The sequence below is a fragment of the Danio aesculapii genome, chromosome 10 (genome assembly GCF_903798145.1).
Source record: "Danio aesculapii chromosome 10, fDanAes4.1, whole genome shotgun sequence".
NCBI classification, from domain to species: domain Eukaryota; kingdom Metazoa; phylum Chordata; class Actinopteri; order Cypriniformes; family Danionidae; genus Danio; species Danio aesculapii.
The window spans coordinates 5,707,489-5,724,965 of NC_079444.1; the positions used below are offsets into that span (position 1 = coordinate 5,707,489).

The following is a 17,477-nucleotide window of genomic DNA, read 5'->3' on the forward strand; positions in this document are numbered from 1 at the left end:
CGTCACCTGATTGGTCAAAAGCTCATGTGTACATGAATAAGAAAAATTAAACCAGTTTTCATTTGAAACGTGTAAAATATATGTTTTTAAAACTCAATTTTCAACTAATTCAATTCAGTTTTGGTTTATTTTACTACACTAATCTGAGAAATGTTTTTTAAATTGTGGTTCACATCTACTTATTACACAGCTGTCTGGAATACTGGATTCTGATGGGTCAGTTGTGACTTCCAAGGGCTGTTATTCCCAGATAACAACTGCTGAATAACACAGACTCGTCTCTGTACTGAGAATCAGTCAATGAATACACTCATCCATATACTTACATCCACAGTTTTGTGTATCTACTCATCTGTCACGCTGTGCTTTTGGACTGTTTGTCTCCATCTCATGTCTGAATAATGCACAGGTTAGTGTATACTCCATCAGCTGTTTTAGTCGGTCTCCATTTAGTGTCTGAATAATGCACAGGTTAGTGTATACTCCATCAGCAGTTTTAGTTTCTGTCAGCTTTGCGTATTGACTGTTTGCCTCCAGAAAACAGCTGATGGAGTATACACTAACCTGCGCATTATTCAGACACTAGATGGTGCCAAACAGTCAAAAAGTGAAGTGTGACAGACAGGCAGATGTAAATATGACTGTGGATGCAAGTATATGTATATGAATGTATTCACTGATGGTGACTCTCAGTTCCCGGATGAGTCAGTGTTATTCAGCAGTTGTTATCTGGGAATAATATATCTAGTAATGTCGCAACTGACCAATCAGGGTCCAGTATTCCAAACAGCTGTGTAATAATCTGCGCTGGATGTAGTGTATCTCTACCACACAGTGTAGTTTTGCGTGTGCAGGATGAAGCGGAGTCTGACAGCAGCTGATAGTCTTTAATATATCTGCCCATATCTGACTGTGATCCAGACAGAAAGAGTTTTTGTGCTGATTAATGGCAGCGTTGTGTAGGGCAGAGTTTACACACAACACACATCCACTTTACGCTTCCCTCTGAGTGCAGTGCATTACGGGAGTCCATCATGATGCATTATGGGATGTTCTTGAGTAGAGGCGTCACTCTCGGACGCTGGCGGAGTAGGAGAACTGAGGGAAGTGAGCGATCGGCCCAGAATCCTCCACATCCTGACAGCTCACTGAAAACATACAGACAAAAAATGATGCCAATAAACGCTGAGTGAGTGTCATGTATGATCCATTAGGCTTCCAGGGAGAACCTGTTTACACAGACACACTCACGCTTGTCTGGAGGGGTCACAGTGATGCTCTGCGCAGTGAACTCGTCATCAAAGTAGCGCGTGTCTGTCTCTGAGGTCACCTGCGGTTTAAAGGGAGGCAGCAGCTGAAGACACACACACACACACACACACGCACACACGTGCACACACACACACACACAGCATGAAATATAATAGCTTTATCTCACAGTTCTAGTGTTCAGTTTCAGACGGTTTATTTTATTCTCCAGATCTGAGCTGAACTATCTGCTGCTGCTTTCAGTATATGCCAATAAATGTGATGCAAAATGGCATTCAAACTCGCATTATTAGCATTTAACACTGAATAAAGCACATGAGCTGTACCTGAGCTGATCAGTGTCAGTTTTCTGTTGTTCAGCTGAAATAGAAGCCGTTTCTAATATATTAATTTTAGGTGTTGATTAGGACAAAAACTCCTTTTAATATGGAGAATATTCCCTCTATAGCGTAACGCTGGTTTTAGTTAGAACACGACTCAAATCAGCCTTAAATCAGCCTTAAGGCTCGATAGTCAGGCGCACTTCTGTTGGTGTCGTCAATCTGGCAATCTGCGCTTGCATGTGTTTTGAAACAGGTGTGCAATACCTATTTCAACCACTGGGTGTCAAACTTACACACTGCACCTTTAAAGACATGTCAGTTTGGTTTTGTCATGTTTGGAAACATGATGTGTTAGCAGTTAAACGGTTTGTTTGTTAATAGTTTGGTGTGTTTGTTTCACACAGTAGACTAGGTTTAAAACTGAGATGCTGCTAGCTGTGGTGTTGTTTAAACAGTTCATGTTTTATAGCAAAAAAATATTAAATAATGTTGAAAGAGCCCATATTATGGGCTTTTGAAAATGCCCTTCCATGTAGTGTGTAACACAGCTCTAAGTGAAGTGAAATATCCAGCTAAGGCTTAAATCTGTAAGTGTACAGTGTTTAAAATTATTGATTCATCTATAAAAGAGTCGACTCATAGTGCTTCAAACGAGTCGTCTTGCTAACGAGTCATTAGGTGTTTCGCGATGACGCGGCTACGAAACACAAGCCCCGCCAGTAGTTGCGCGCGCAAACCCGGGAGATTTGAAACCTGTGGCCCCGCCCACAAACACAGAAAAAACACTAGACACACACTCACAGACGCCGCCGGTCGAATGAAGTCACGCTGTGCTCAGATGGATATTATTGACAGTCTCTACCCAAAGATGAAACTGTGAAGAGTCAGTGGTTGAGGTTTATTCACTAGTGTAAGTAAGTGCGATTAAAATTGTTGCCTCGTTTATTCTAGCTCGCAAATTATGTATTTATTGTGTTTTGTTACTTGTTAACCTGATACAGTACACGCGGTTACTCTTTATATTCTCATATTGCATGTAAGTCACGTTGAAAACGCTTTGTTTACGGATTTAACGTTAAATGCTTTTGTGAGCTCGCGTTCCACTGCCGTTTGTCGTTCCTATGGCCATCGTAAGCTAGGAGACAGGAGACTCAGATTAGACGCAGATTAGCTTCGCGCTGAGGAGGGGGTTGGGAACAAATGAATCGCTGAACGATTCATATGGGAGTCGCTGGGATAATTAGGTAAAAATAAATGCAGATTATAAGACCATCAAACTGTTTTTTGACCTTGCATGCATATTAGACTGTTGTTGGAGACCATTACAACCAAAATATGACCCTATTTCATGTATAATATGGGCTCTTTAAAAAAACCCACACAGAGTACTCCCAACAGGGCTCTACTTCACACAACCACATCAAAATTATTCGCCCCCCTGTGAATTATTTATTCTTCTTCAAATATTTACCAAATGATGTTTCTAAGATTCAGGAATTTCTCACAGTATTTCCTCTAATATTTTTTCTTCTGGAGAAAGTCTTATTTGTTTTATTTCAGCTAGAATAAAAGCAGTTTTTAATAGTTTTAAACCCATTTTAAGGTCAATATTATTAGCCCTCTTCAGCAATATTAGTTTTGGATTGTCTGCGGAATAAACCACTGTTATATAATGACTTGCCTAATTACCCTAACTTTACTCTAATTAACCTAGTTAAGTCTTTAAATGTCACTTTAAGCTGAATACTAGTGTCTTGAAAAATATCTAGTCTAATATTATTTACTGTCGTCATGGCAAATATAAAATAAATCAGTTATTAGAGATGAGTTATTAAAACTATTATGATTAGAAATGTGTTGATAAAATCTGCTCTGCTTTGGGAAATAATTAAAAACTTCACAGGAGCTGATAGTTTTGTCTTTATCTGTATTTGGTGATTTGGTTTCTTCTTGTTATTCACCTTCTTCTGCAGAACATCGTCCCACTGAACGCCGCTGAAGAACTTGTGCATCATGACGTCTCTGGCATCATCTGGGCCTCCACCGAGCCTGCAGAAAACAGATCGATTTTACACAAATATCTAATTATACAAATATCTGATATATACATGTTTATTTATATATCACATATTTTAGAAAACAGTTAAACAGAGCATCTGTAGCGCTAGGATAAAGAACGAGCCTCCTCCATTCAGCCTCTTTACTTTCTCTTTACTTTACTTTTACTCCTTTACTTTGGTTTACTCCTTTACTTTACTTTACTAAGGAAACGGTGGAAACTCACTCAACTGAACACATCCATTAGCCTACAGATTTAATTTCCTTTGTTAAGCACAAAGATTTGCTCAAAACTATTTCTAAATTCAGTTCTAATCTCCAGAAAAGGAATAAATGAACAATAATAATGAAGTGGGGTCAAAACACTGAGTTATATTCAAACACACGTCCTGTTCTGATGCCCCATATGGTGATGCAGACGTCTATCTTGTTATAAATCTAAACTTGTTTTATTAAAGCAGATATAAATCCGCAGATAATCAATAATACTGCTAATAATAGTAACAACATTATACAGATGCAGATTATCATGAATAAACTGTAAAAGCCCCCCGAGGTGAAGAAGGCATGGAGGCAGTGGTGTTTATATTGATGTAGAGAATAATCATTTCTGGATCATTTTAATCCTTTAATTGTTTTCATCTGTAAATATATTTGTGTTGCTGTTCATCCTGTGTGTATTCAGCAGTGTGTAAGCGTTTGGACCTGCATAGGTGCATAACTAACGCGCTCTGCTGGACTTTAGAGCAGCTTTTAGTTGGTCAATGGCGCGGTCTATTTCAGTTCCTAAAAAATAGATGCGCCTGAACACACCTCCTTTATAGACCAGCACACACATAAGTCCACAGAGTGGTGCAAGTGGACTTGCTATTTAAACATCGTGATGCAAAACGTGAAAATAACAGTTGCGCTGGTCTGAAAATAGCAACAAATCACACAAAAACACGTCATGCGCCTTATTGCGCCAGATGTATGATAGGGCCCTAAGTGTCTCTCTTTCGGTGTGTGTGCACCTCTGCTTGGGCTCTTTCCTCAGCAGGCCGGTCAGCAGTGCTCTGGCGTGTGCGCTCAGGCTGCGGGGGAAGCGGATCTCCTCCATCACGATCTGCTCGAACAGACGCTCGTGGTCTTGACTGTAGAACGGCAGACGGCCACACATCATCTCATACATCACCACACCCAGACCCCACCAGTCCACCGCACGGCCGTAATCATTGTCCTCCAGCACCTGCACACACACAGAGAGAGAGAGAGAGAGAGAGAGAGAGAGAGAGAGAGAGAGAGAGAGAGAGAGAGAGAGAGAGAGAGAGAGAGAGAGAGAGAGAGAGAGAGAGAGAGAGAGAGAGAGAGAGAGAGAGAGAGAGAGAGAGAGAGAGAGAGAGAGAGAGAGAGAGAGAGAGAGAGTGAGAGAGTTGTTTTAGAGCTGGAGTGTGTTCAGATTAGATTAATTTCCAGCTCAGTAAATGACAGACAGACTCTTCCTTCATCACTCAGACTGTGGATCCTGGATCTGATAAATAAAGTTGCTGAGCAGCTCAATGCCTGTATTGTTTAGATTGATTCAGTGACTTTAATGCATCATCTTGACTCCTTGATGGACCTCTGCTATAAGTGCAGAATCTGTGTGTGTATATGTGTGTATATGTGTGTGTGTGTGTGTGTGTGTGTGTGTGTGTGTGTGTGTGTGTGTGTGTTCAGTACCTCCGGCGCAAGATATTCTGGGGTCCCGCAGAAGGTCCTCATGGTGGCCTCGTCTGTGATTCCCTCTTTACAGAGACCGAAGTCTGTGATTTTAATGTGTCCGTCATTATCCAGCATGAGGTTCTCCAGCTGAGGCAACAGAGAACCGCATTATCAGTCAACTGAATCAGCACTGAACTGAATCAGCATTGAACTGTAACAACACTGAACTGAATCAACAATGAGCTGAATCAGGACTGAGCACAGAACTGAACGATCATCTAACTGAACTGAATCAACAATTATTTTATTCAGCACTGAATTGAATCTACACTGAACTAAATCCCCAATCAATTGAATTATCATTGAATTGAATCATCACTGAATTGAATCAACAATTAATTGAAACAGCATTGAACTGAATCAAAAATAAATTAAATCAGCACAGAACTGAATTAGCAACAGACTGAATCTGGAAATAACCGAATCAGCAACTAAATGAACTGGCATTGAACTGAATCGGCATTAAATTGAATCAGCAAAAAACTGAATCAGCACTGAACTGAACGATCATCTAACTGAACTGAATCAACAATTATTTTAATCAGCACTGAACTAAATCAACAATTTTTTTAATCAGCACTGAACTAAATCAACACTGAGCTAAATCAACAATCAATTGAATCATCATTGAACTAAATCAGCACTGAACTAAATCAACAATTAATTGAAACAGCATTGAACTGAATCAGCAACAAACTGAATCTGGAAATAACCGAATCAGCAATGAAATGAATGGGCATTGAACTGAATCGGCATTAAACTGAATCAGCAACAAACTAAATTACCAATGAACTGAATCAACAATTAAATGAAACAGCATTGAACTAAATCTAAAATTATTTGAATCAACACTGAATTGATTCAGCACTGAACTGAATAAACAAACTGAATCAGGAACGAACTAAATCAGCAATGAACTGAATCAGCAACAAACTGAATCAGCACTGAACTGAATCAGGAACTAACCGAATCAGCAATGAACTGAATTAGCAACAAACTGAATCAGCACTGAACTGAATCAGCACTGAACTGAATCAGCATTGAATTGAATCAGCACTGAACTGAATCAGCACTGAACTGAATCAGCACTGAACTGAATCAGTGCTGAACTGAATCAGCATTGGAACAGTATGCACTGTATTAAATGTTATAGAAATAACTGTGACGTCTCAGAGCACATCTAGTTTCCATCACAGTGCAAGTCTCTGTTCATGTCAGCTTTAGTTCTCCAGTGCTTTATTCAGTCCAGCTCATCTTACAGCGGCTTCACACACATGATCAATCCCACACACACACACTCCATCACTGATGAGTATACTCCTGCAGTCTGAGCAGTCACTCACACTCGTCTGATTTGATCTGCTGTTTCTGAGAACAAGGTCATTTTTGACATGCCTGGTGAGAAGTGAAGCAATGTCTGTGTCGCAATTATAACACACACACACACACACACACACACACACACACACATCACATTAAAGGCTGTAATTTACACTCGATTCAAACTAAACATGAACAAAGCAGACTGAGCTGAGAGGCAGAATGAGAAGCGGGCAGATGTGTGTGTGTGTGTGTGTGTGTGTGTGTTTCACCTTCAGGTCTCGGTACACCACGTTCTGTGAGTGCAGATAGTCCAGAGCAGAGACAATCTCAGCGCCGTAGAAGCGAGCTCTATCCTCAGAGAACACACGCTCACGAGACAGATGGAAGAACAGCTGCACGCACACACACGCACACACACACACACAATTTTAAAGACACAAATACACACACACACACACACGGACACACTTTTAGAGACACAAACAGGCACACACACAAACATGCGCACACACAAACACATGGACACAGATACACATACTCTCAAACACTCATAGACAGATTTTTCAGGGACACAAACACACATTTAAGTCGACATAAATACACTCTCATACACTCATATAAGCAGACACAAATACACACACACATACAAATGCGCACACACAAACAAACAAACATACAGACATACATACATAAACGGACACAAATGCATGCATGCGCACACACACACACACACACACACACACACACACACACACACACACACACACACACACACACACACACACACAGACATACATGGATGGATGGACACAAACACACACAACCCACATTCTCTCTCTCATACACTCATATAAACGGAAACACTTTCAGAGACACAAATGCGTACACACACACACACACAGACTCATATAAACAAACATTTTCAGAGACACAAACACACACACAAATACGCGCACACACGCTCTCATACACTCATATAAAATGGACACACTTTCAGAGACACAAATACACACACACGCACAAACACAGATATATGGACACAAATACACCCACAGACAAATACACACACACACGTACACACATGCATACATTTATATAAGCAGACACACTTTCAAAGACACAAAAACACAAATGCACACACACACACACGCACACACATACAAGAGAAAATCATTAGTGTGAAACCAGCATGATGTACCTCTCCACCGTTGGCGTACTCCATCACGAAACACAGACGGTCATGAGTCTGGAAGGCGTATTTGAGGGTCTGCGACACAAACACATGACAGAATGAAGGAGTGTGTCACACAGAGACGCTTATACCTGTGACACACACACACACGCACGCACACACACACACACACACACACATACAGCTGACCGTAAGGAAGGGGTGTCTGGTGTTCTGCAGCACTCGACTCTCTGTGACTGTGTGCGCCACTTCATCCTGCACACACACACACACACACACACACACCAGTCAAGAGGTTAAATAAATAAATAAATGGTGTGCTGTGTACTTCGACAGCTTCTGATTGGCTCTCTATGTAGAAGGTGTGGCTTATTCAGTTTGCTGAATTGGAGTAATCAGAGAGAAACACTTGGTGTGCTTGTAAGGTCTCCAGTCAGAAGACGTGTGTGTGTGTGTGTGTGTGTGTGTATCAGTGAGGAGTGTGTCACCTTCGCGATAATCACTTCCTTGCGCAGGATCTTCATGGCGTAGTACATCCCAGAGGCCTTCTCACGCACCAGAATCACCTTCCCAAACGTGCCCTTCCCCAGCAGCTTCAGGTAATCAAAGTCATTCATCGTCTGAAAGCAGCACAAGCAACACCATCACCACCCTCACATCACCATTATCATTCTGACAATCATCACCATCATCTCAACAATTATCTTCGAAATTATCGCCTTCCTAATCAACACCATGACAATCCTGGCAAATCACCACAATCCTCAATCTCATCACCACCATCATCATCATCAAAATCTTCACCATCCTAATCTACGCCATCACCATCATCATCATAATCCTGCTCCTGCTCCTCATCATGCTCACCAACACATCATTATTCTTTCTATCATCACCATCATAATCCTTTCAGCATCATCCCCATCACCATCAATACAAAATTCTTCACCATCACCATCAATACCATCACCCTACCTTTCATAATTTCCACACCATCATAATCACCATCACCACCATCATCAACATCATAATGCTGGTAATTATCATCATCCTCACCGCCATCACCATCACTACTATAATCCTAATTATCACCACCCTCACCATCACCAACAACCTTTCAGCATCACCATAATCCTCACCACCATCACTATCATAATCCTGACCAACACCATCCTCTCAGGATCACCATCAATATCATCTTGCCCCCTTCAGAAGTTCAGCATCATCATAATCACCATCACGATCATTACCATAATGCTCACCATCATCATCCAAATCACTATGACCAAACTATCATCATCCTCATTTTTTTTTTAATTCTTTACTGAATCAGGCTACACACACGCACGCACGCACACCACTCTTAGGGGACAATAAAATATACAAAACATCATCCTTGTCATCTTCATCACTATATGCATCATCACCACAATCCCCCTCACCATCATCAATTCAGTTTCACTATTCGCATCACAATCATCATCATCACCATCTTTATCACAAAATGCATCATGTCCACCATACTCCTCATCATCATCATAAATTCAGCATCACCATCCTTACAATAAACACCATGATCATCTTCATCATCACCAGTCATCCTCACCATCACCACCATCATCCTAATCACTATCACTCTATTATCATTATCTCCATCTTCATCATTAAATCATTTTCCTCACCATCATCCTGATCACTATCACTCTATCATTATCATCCTAACCATCTTCATCATCCCCATCCCTCTATCATCAATCGCTATCTTCATCATCACCATCCCTCTATCATCATCATTCGCCATCTTCATCATCACCATCCCTCTATCATCAATCGCCATCTTTATCACCATCCCTCTATCATCATCATCATCATCATCAATCGCCATCTTCATCATCACCATCCCTCTATCATCATCATCATCATCATCATCAATCGCCATCTTCATCATCACCATCCCTCTATCATCATCATCAATCGCCATCTTCATCATCACCATCCCTTTATCATCATCATCATCATCAATCGCCATCTTCATCATCACCATCCTTCTATCATCATCATTCGCCATCTTCATCATCCCCATCCCTCTATCATCAATTGCTATCTTCATCATCACCATCGCTCTATCATCATCATTCGCCATCTTCATCATCACCATCCCTCTATCATCAATCGCCATCTTCATCACCATCCCTCTATCATCATCATCAATCACCATCTTCATCATCACCATCCCTCTATCATCATCATCATCATCATTCGCCATCTTCATCATCACCATCCCCCTATCATGATCATCATCAATAGCCATCTTCATCATCACCATCCCTCTATCATCATCATCATCATCATCAATCACCATCTTCATCATCACCATTCCTCTATCATCATCATCATCATCATCATCATCATCAATCGCCATCTTCATCATCACCATCCCTCTATCATCATCATCATCAATCACCATCTTCATCATCACCATCCTGGTCACAATAATCTCCATCACCACAATCACCATCATAAACATCTTCATCACTACCACTGTCACACTCGCCATCACCACCATCATCATCCTAATCATCATCCTTATTACCATCTTCATCATCTTCACCACCATCACTCTATTATCATTATCCTTATCTCCATCATCACAATTATCTTCATCACCAGAACCACTGTCATACCATCACCACCGCCATCATCCTAATCACTATCACTACCATCCTCACCATCTTCATCACCATCACTCTATCATCATCTTTATCACCATCCTAATCATCAATCACCACCACCATCTTCATCACCACCACTGTCATACTCGCCATCACAACCAGCATCATCCTAATCACTATCACCATCATCATCATCATCATCATCATCCTCACCATCACTCAATCATCATTCATTCATTTTCTTTTCAGCTTAGTCCCTTTATTAATCAGGGGTCACCACAGCGGAATGAACCGCCAACTTATCCAGCATATGTTTTACACATATGTTTTCTTCCAGCTGCAACCCAACACTGAGAAAACACCCATACACTCTTACATTCACACTCATACACTACAGCCAATTTAGTTGATCAATTCCCCTATAGCGCATGTGTTTGGACTGTGGGGGATACCGGAGCACCCGGAGGAAACCCACGCCAACACGGGGAGAACATGCAAACTCCACAAAGAAACGCCAACTGACCTAGCCGAAGCTCGAACCAGAGACTTTGTTGCTGTGAGTTGACTGTGCTACCCACTGCGCCACAGTGACACTCATCATCATCATCCTTACTATCATCTTCATCATCACCCCTGTCATACTCGCCCTCACCACCACCATCATCATCCCGACAACTATCACTCAATCATCACCTGCACATGATCTGGACAGTGCGCAGCAGACACACGTACCACTCTGGAGCTGGATTTGGACAAACACATCTCCATGTCCTCCAGGGCATCACTGGGAGAGCTGTACTTGATCTCCATTGGCTCGTCCACATCCCGTGCCTGCAGCCCATTGGCCACCATCTGGATTGCTCGCATCCACTCGTCCCTACAGGCGTGGCAAACGTGTCAATGATTTTAAGAGCTCTTCAGACAAGAAGGTCATATCACACAATTTACATTGAAGCCACAGTTCTGTTACTGTAACAGTGGCGAGCATTATGAAAAGTCCCGTCTGCAAGACCAGACTGCTACTGCAGCCAATCAGAACACTCTGATGCTGATGATGCGTTCACTGTCGCACCGTTTATGACAATAGAAGTCTTTGAATAGGATAAAAAGGTTTGTTCAGACACGTTTAGCTGCTGTTTGTTGATCAGAAACGCTTCTGTGTCAGTGAGCACGGTGTGGAAAAACCACCAGCAGCACGCTTATAATGTGTGTGTGTGTGTTCTATTGTAGGAGTGACGTGTGAGGGTGTGTGTGTGTGCGCAAGTGTTTGAATGAAGTGTGTGGGAGTATGTTACTGACATGTGGGAGTAAAGTAAAGTGTGTGTGAATGTGTATGTGTGCTAGCGAGAGTCATGTGTGTGTGTGCGTGCATGTGAGAGGATGGATGAAGTGTGTGGGAGTGTGTTAGTGATGTATGGGAATTGTGTGTGTGTGTGTGTTTGGGAGTGTGTTAGTGATGTATGTGAATTGTGTGAATGGTGTGTGTGTGTGTGTGTGGGTGTGAATGAAGTGTGTGTGTGTGTGTTAGTGATGTATGGGAGTGAATTGTGTGTGTGTGTGTGTGTGTGTGTGTGTGTGTGTGTGTGTGTGTGAGAGTGAGTGAGTGAGTGAGTGAGTGAGTGAGTGAGTGAGTGAAGTGTGTGTTAGTGATGTGTGGAAGTGAGTTGTGTGTGTTTGTGTGTGTGTGAGAGAGTGTGAGAACGTGTGTTAGCAAATGTCATGTGTGTGCGTCAGTGTGTGAATGAAGTGTGTGGGAGTGTTTTCATGACATGTGGGAGTTATGTGTGTGTGCGCAAGTATGTGTGTTAGCGAGAGTTGTGTGCCTGTGCATGCATGCGAGTGTGTGGATGTAATATTATGTGCGAGTGTGTTAGTGATGTATGGGAGTGAATTGTGTGTGTGTGTGTGTGTGTGTGTGTGTGTGTGTGTGAGTGCGTTACTGATGCATGGGAGTGAAGTGTGTTAGCAGGTGTGATTTGTGTGTGTTTGTGTGTGGATGAAGTGTGTGTGTGTGTGTGTTAGGCGGCAGGTGCTTGTGTGTGAATCAATGAAGTGTGTGCGACTGTGTTAAGGACGTATTGGAGTGAAGTGTGTTAGTGAGTGTGATGTGCGTGTGTGTTATTGACATGTGTGAGCATGACCATGAGTATGTGTGTTAGCGAGGGTTTGTGTGTGCACGGGTCTGGATGAAGTATGTGTGAGTGTGTTAGTGATGTATGGGAGTGAAGTGTGTGTGTGTGTCTTCTGTCACCTCTCGTCACTGCTGTCCACATGGAAGGTGCGCTCGATGACGGTGGTCCACTGCAGGCAGCGGATCATGAAGGTGTTCGGCCGTGGACGCTCCGTCTTCATCAGCTGACACTCTACGACACCAGCACACACACTTTACCCGCACAGCGCTACACACACAGGCGCAAACACAAACAAACACACTCACTCACACACACACACACGCTTCATTCACTGTACAGACACTACATTCACACTCAATCTCATTGCATGCACACACACACACTTCACTCACACAGTCACCTTCACTACAGGCACATATACATTTCTCACACACGCACACAAACACACACACACACAGATCTGACCCTCCACAGAGAAGTTGTTGAGCGGTGCACAGCTCTGGTCCGTCATCTCCGGCTTCTCCTTGTAGCCTATGAAGGAGCCGTCGCTCTTCAGGATGAAGTAACGCGGCCTCCATGTCTTGATGTACTCGCCTGTCACACACAAACACACAGGTGAGTGGAGCAACATGGCGTGTGTCAGCGCAGGACACACACTCTGCCGTACCTCTCTTAAGGAGCCATCCCTCCTTCACCACACTGACCTCCGTCATGATGGGTGGAGCTTCAAAGTGATTGACAGCCTTTAGCTACTCCTGCAGACACACCAGCACATCACACACACACTCGTTCACAAGGGAAACTGATATATAAATCATTAATTTTCCTTCAGCTTAGTCAATTTATTCATTAGGGGACGCAACAGTGGAATGACCGGCAACTATTCCAGCATAGGTTTTACACAGCGGATGCCCTTCCAGCTGCAACCCAGTCCTGGGAAACACCCGTACACACACACACACACACACACACACACACACACACACACAACGGCCAATTTAGTTCAATTCCACTACAGTGCATGTGCTCGAGACAGGATCGTTACTGGCTCGATCAGGCCAGTACTGCCTTGTCATGTTTACCTGCGACTATTTGTCAACTGCATGCAAACACAATCGAAGATCTTTAATCTTTAAATGCCACCTCCTCTGTGATGTTGCTTTTTGGTTTCCTCTTATCTGATTGGATGTTGTGAGCATGTTGCTTTTTCAATAAAATACCTGCACATTTTCCATACTGCTCCTTTTAATTGCATAATTTAATTCCTTTTAACACTTTGAATTTTGCTCATTATACAATTATTAACATTTTTAAATAAAAGTTTATTTTTAACACATTATATAAAATATGTGGCTAAGAAATGGCTATGAACTTTTTTTTTGTTTGGTTGGGCCAGTGAAAATGTTGGCATTTCTTCATGTATTTTATGATAAAATAGATATACACAACACACATTTCTTATGTAAATACAAAGTTTTTTTGTATGTGATTTAATTGCTGAACATCACTATTTATTATATAATTAGTGGCTTAAATGGTCTTAAAATGACATTAATATCACTTGTAGAAGTTGTCATGAACAGTTTTAGAATGGAAAAGATTTGAACATTCATAATATTTATTTCCTAAACTTTTTTTCTTAAGTTGCAAAATCAGAACAAAACGGCAGTTGAGAAGAAATGTCTGATTTAAAAACAAGAAAATCTTCTTTATTTTTGTTAAAATATTATAAAACAATAATATACACTCACCGGCCACTTTATTAGGTACACCTTCCTAGTACCGGGCTGGACCCCCTTTTGCCTTCAGAACTGCCTTAATCCTTCATGGCAGAGATTCAACAAACTACTGGAAATATTCTTGATTTTGCTCCATATTGACATGATAGCATCACACAGTTGCTGCAGATTTGTCGGCTGCACATCCATGATGCCAATTTCGCGTTCCGCCACATCCCAAAGGTGCTCTATTGGATTGAGCTCTGGTGACTGTGGAGGCCATTTGAGTACAGTGAACTCATTGTCATGTTCAAGAAACCAGTCTGAGATGATTGGCGCTTTATGACATGGTGCGTTATCCTGCTGGAAGTAGCCATCAGAAGATGGAGACACTGTGGTCATAAAGGGATGGACATGGTCGACAACAATACTCACTAATGGACCCAAAAAAAATCTCCCCCACACCATTACACCACCCACCAGCAGCCTGAACCACTGATACAAGGCAGGATGGATCCATGTTTTCATGTTGTTGAGGCCAAATTGTGAGCCGAGCATCCGAATGTGGCAGCAGAAATGGAGACTCATCAGGCCAGGCAACGTTTCTCCAATCTTCTATTGTCCAGTTTTGGTGAGCCTGTGCGAATTGTAGCCTCAGTTTCCTGTTCTTAGCTGACAGGAGTGGCACCCAGTGTGGTCTTCTGCTGCTGTAGCCCATCCGCCTCAAGGTTGGACGTGTTGTGTGTTCAGAGATGCTCTTCTGCAGACCTTGGTTGTAATGAGTGATTATTTGAGTTACTGTTGCCTTTCTATCAGCTGGAACCAGTCTGGCCATTCTCCTCTGACCTCTGGCATCAACAAGCCATTTGCGCCCACAGAACTGCCGCTCACTGGATATTTCCTCTTTGTCGGACCATTCTATGTAAATCCTAGAGATGGTTGTGCGTGAAAATCCCAGTAGATCAGCAGTTTCTGAAATAATCAGAGCAGCCCGTTTGGCACCAACAACCATGCCACGTTCAAAGTCACTTAAATCCCCTTACTTTCCCCATTCTGATGCTCGCTTTGACCTGCAGCAGATCGTCTTGACCATGTCTACATGCATTGAGCTGCTGCCATGTGATTGGCTGATTAGAAATTTAACGATCAGTTGGACAGGTGTACCTAATAAAGTGGCCGGTGAGTGAACAGTGCTCAGCATAAATGAGTACACCCCATTTTGAAAATGAATATTTTTATCTATTTCTCAGTGAATATAGGTCATATATTTTATTGCATTTGAACAAAACAGATTTATTAAAATAATATTTTAGTCACTGAACATCTAGCAAAAATATATTATTGTAAAGCGTCCTGTAGATAATATGCAGTGAAGTCAGTTTTGCTTAACATCTGAAAGTATACTGCTCAAAAAATAAAGTAATAAATAAATAATGTCAAAACATCTAATTTCTCCAACCACTGCTTTAGCTTGATCTGGATTTTTTATTTGTAAAACTTTAATAAAAAATATTTTTTAAAACTTCAATAATATTTTTAAAAAGTTGTTTTTATAATCATCAGCATATTTATTAGCCATTTAACATCTCCTTGGCAGTATCTTTTGAAGAAACTATAAATATATATGAAGAAACAGTCGTTTAAACTCATATTTAAAATGGTTTATGTTACATTTCATACCACAGATTTCCTATTTCTAAAGTTTTAAAAGATGACAAAGTAAAGTAAGTATAAAGTAAGTACAGCAGTAGTATCTAACGGCAATACCACAGTCCTACTCTGACATATCTGAATGATTACCATATCAATGTACTTCATGGATTCATATTTACTTACATGATACTTTAAGGAATATCACGTTACCTGCATGCTCAAAGAGCAGAGTATTACCATGGTACAGACATGACAGAACCGACTGGCTGGAGTAAACTGACAACATGAGTGTAAACTGAAGGAATCGCGTTTGTGAAGAGTTTTCCGATGTCAGATGAACACATTAATATAAGTAACGTTAGTCCAGAGGCTAAGCTAACTTACCTGAACAAACTAACACAACATGAACTTTGAGCTTCAGCGGTCAAACTGATTTTAATGTTCCCGCAGTAAACACACACACTCTTTCTCAGAAATAACCACACGATATTTTCGATACAGACAGTCAACAACACTCGTGAAATCTGTGGTGTGTTTTAGTGATTTACCGAACTACCTGTTTACTACGAGCGCCAGGCGGTAGTTTAGCACACAGACTGCTGATTCAGCATCTCTCCGCGCTGGTTATGCTGGATCTGGGCACACTGACAGCTGTCGCGCTTCATTTATCGCGTCTTGATCCGGATCGAGTGGAAATTCAGCACGTTTTTTACGCGACAGATTCCCGTGTTCAGAGTTCACGGCGCGTGACGTCACCGCGGCCGGTCCTGCCCCGTGAACGGGCTGATCTCCGGTCAGTTCTGCTGCTGCTGCTGTTTTTATATCTCATTTAACCCTTGTGTGTTGCTCAGACGGACTCCCCTTTGGTTGTGTTGGTGCTGTTTTTGCCACATTGACTTCCATTATAATCACATTTATTGACTGTAAAGCCATAACAGCAGATAATCAGGCATTCAGTGCTGGTTTCCCTGTTGGGATTAAGAGGTACAACGTGTATTTTTCTACTGTTGATCACCAGTTGTCAGCAATAACCCTTTAGATAGGCCCGTGGAGAAGAGTCTGTCCTTTATATGGAGTTTAGTGGAGTAAAACAGCAGATTATAGTGTGTGTGTGTGTGTGCAGAAATACTCTTACTGTGTTCTGAGAGCTGAGGGGCGCAGTTTGATTTTAGAAATGCTTCTGAGGCCCAGAAGAGGTCACTGGGGAAGGTGGTAACAACAGCCAGTAGGTTATTGGGAATAAAACTAAAGAGCATTGAGAGTATATACAAAGAAAGAGTATTAAATAAATCTACCATGATTGTTAACGGGCAACACAGTGGTTAGCACTGTCACCTCATAGCAAGAAGGTCACAGGTTTGAGCCTCGGCTGAGTCAGGTGGTGTTTCTGAGTG

General features: G+C 41.8%; 1 protein-coding gene across 4 annotated transcripts; it reads right to left on the reverse strand.

Annotated features, from left to right (window-relative positions):
* Window positions 1-873: 873 nt before the first annotated feature.
* On the reverse strand, window positions 874-16,862 carry akt2l (v-akt murine thymoma viral oncogene homolog 2, like). Of its 4 annotated transcripts, none has more exons than XM_056466599.1 (14): window positions 16,640-16,862; window positions 13,380-13,467; window positions 13,178-13,306; window positions 12,832-12,943; window positions 11,313-11,457; window positions 8,397-8,528; window positions 8,098-8,163; window positions 7,915-7,983; window positions 6,986-7,108; window positions 5,352-5,480; window positions 4,664-4,878; window positions 3,554-3,641; window positions 1,252-1,354; window positions 874-1,148 (listed from the first exon to the last, which is right to left on the reverse strand). In XM_056466599.1, the coding sequence occupies exons 2-14, from the start codon at window positions 13,423-13,425 to the stop codon at window positions 1,069-1,071; spliced, it is 1,437 nt and encodes a 478-aa protein (XP_056322574.1). In that variant the 5' UTR covers window positions 13,426-13,467; window positions 16,640-16,862; the 3' UTR covers window positions 874-1,068. The 4 variants fall into 4 exon arrangements, with proteins under 4 accessions (XP_056322574.1, XP_056322575.1, XP_056322576.1 ...); XM_056466600.1 differs by having other exon boundaries at window positions 16,632-16,862; XM_056466601.1 differs by lacking the exon at window positions 16,640-16,862 and adding an exon at window positions 16,468-16,489.
* Window positions 16,863-17,477: the final 615 nt, after the last annotated feature.

What these genes read in the sequence shown, in the direction of transcription:
- akt2l (XM_056466599.1), bottom strand. Translation starts at nt 13,425, where the DNA reads ATGACGGAGGTCAGTGTGGTGAAGGAGGGATGGCTCCTTAAGAGAG. An exon ending in GGGATGGCTCCTTAAGAGAG is followed by an intron (nt 13,307 to 13,379) that starts GTACGGCAGAGT and finishes TGTGTGTGACAG; the next exon opens with GCGAGTACATCAAGACATGG. An exon ending in CAGAATATCTTGCGCCGGAG is followed by an intron (nt 4,879 to 5,351) that starts GTACTGAACACA and finishes GTGTGTGTGCAG; the next exon opens with GTGCTGGAGGACAATGATTA.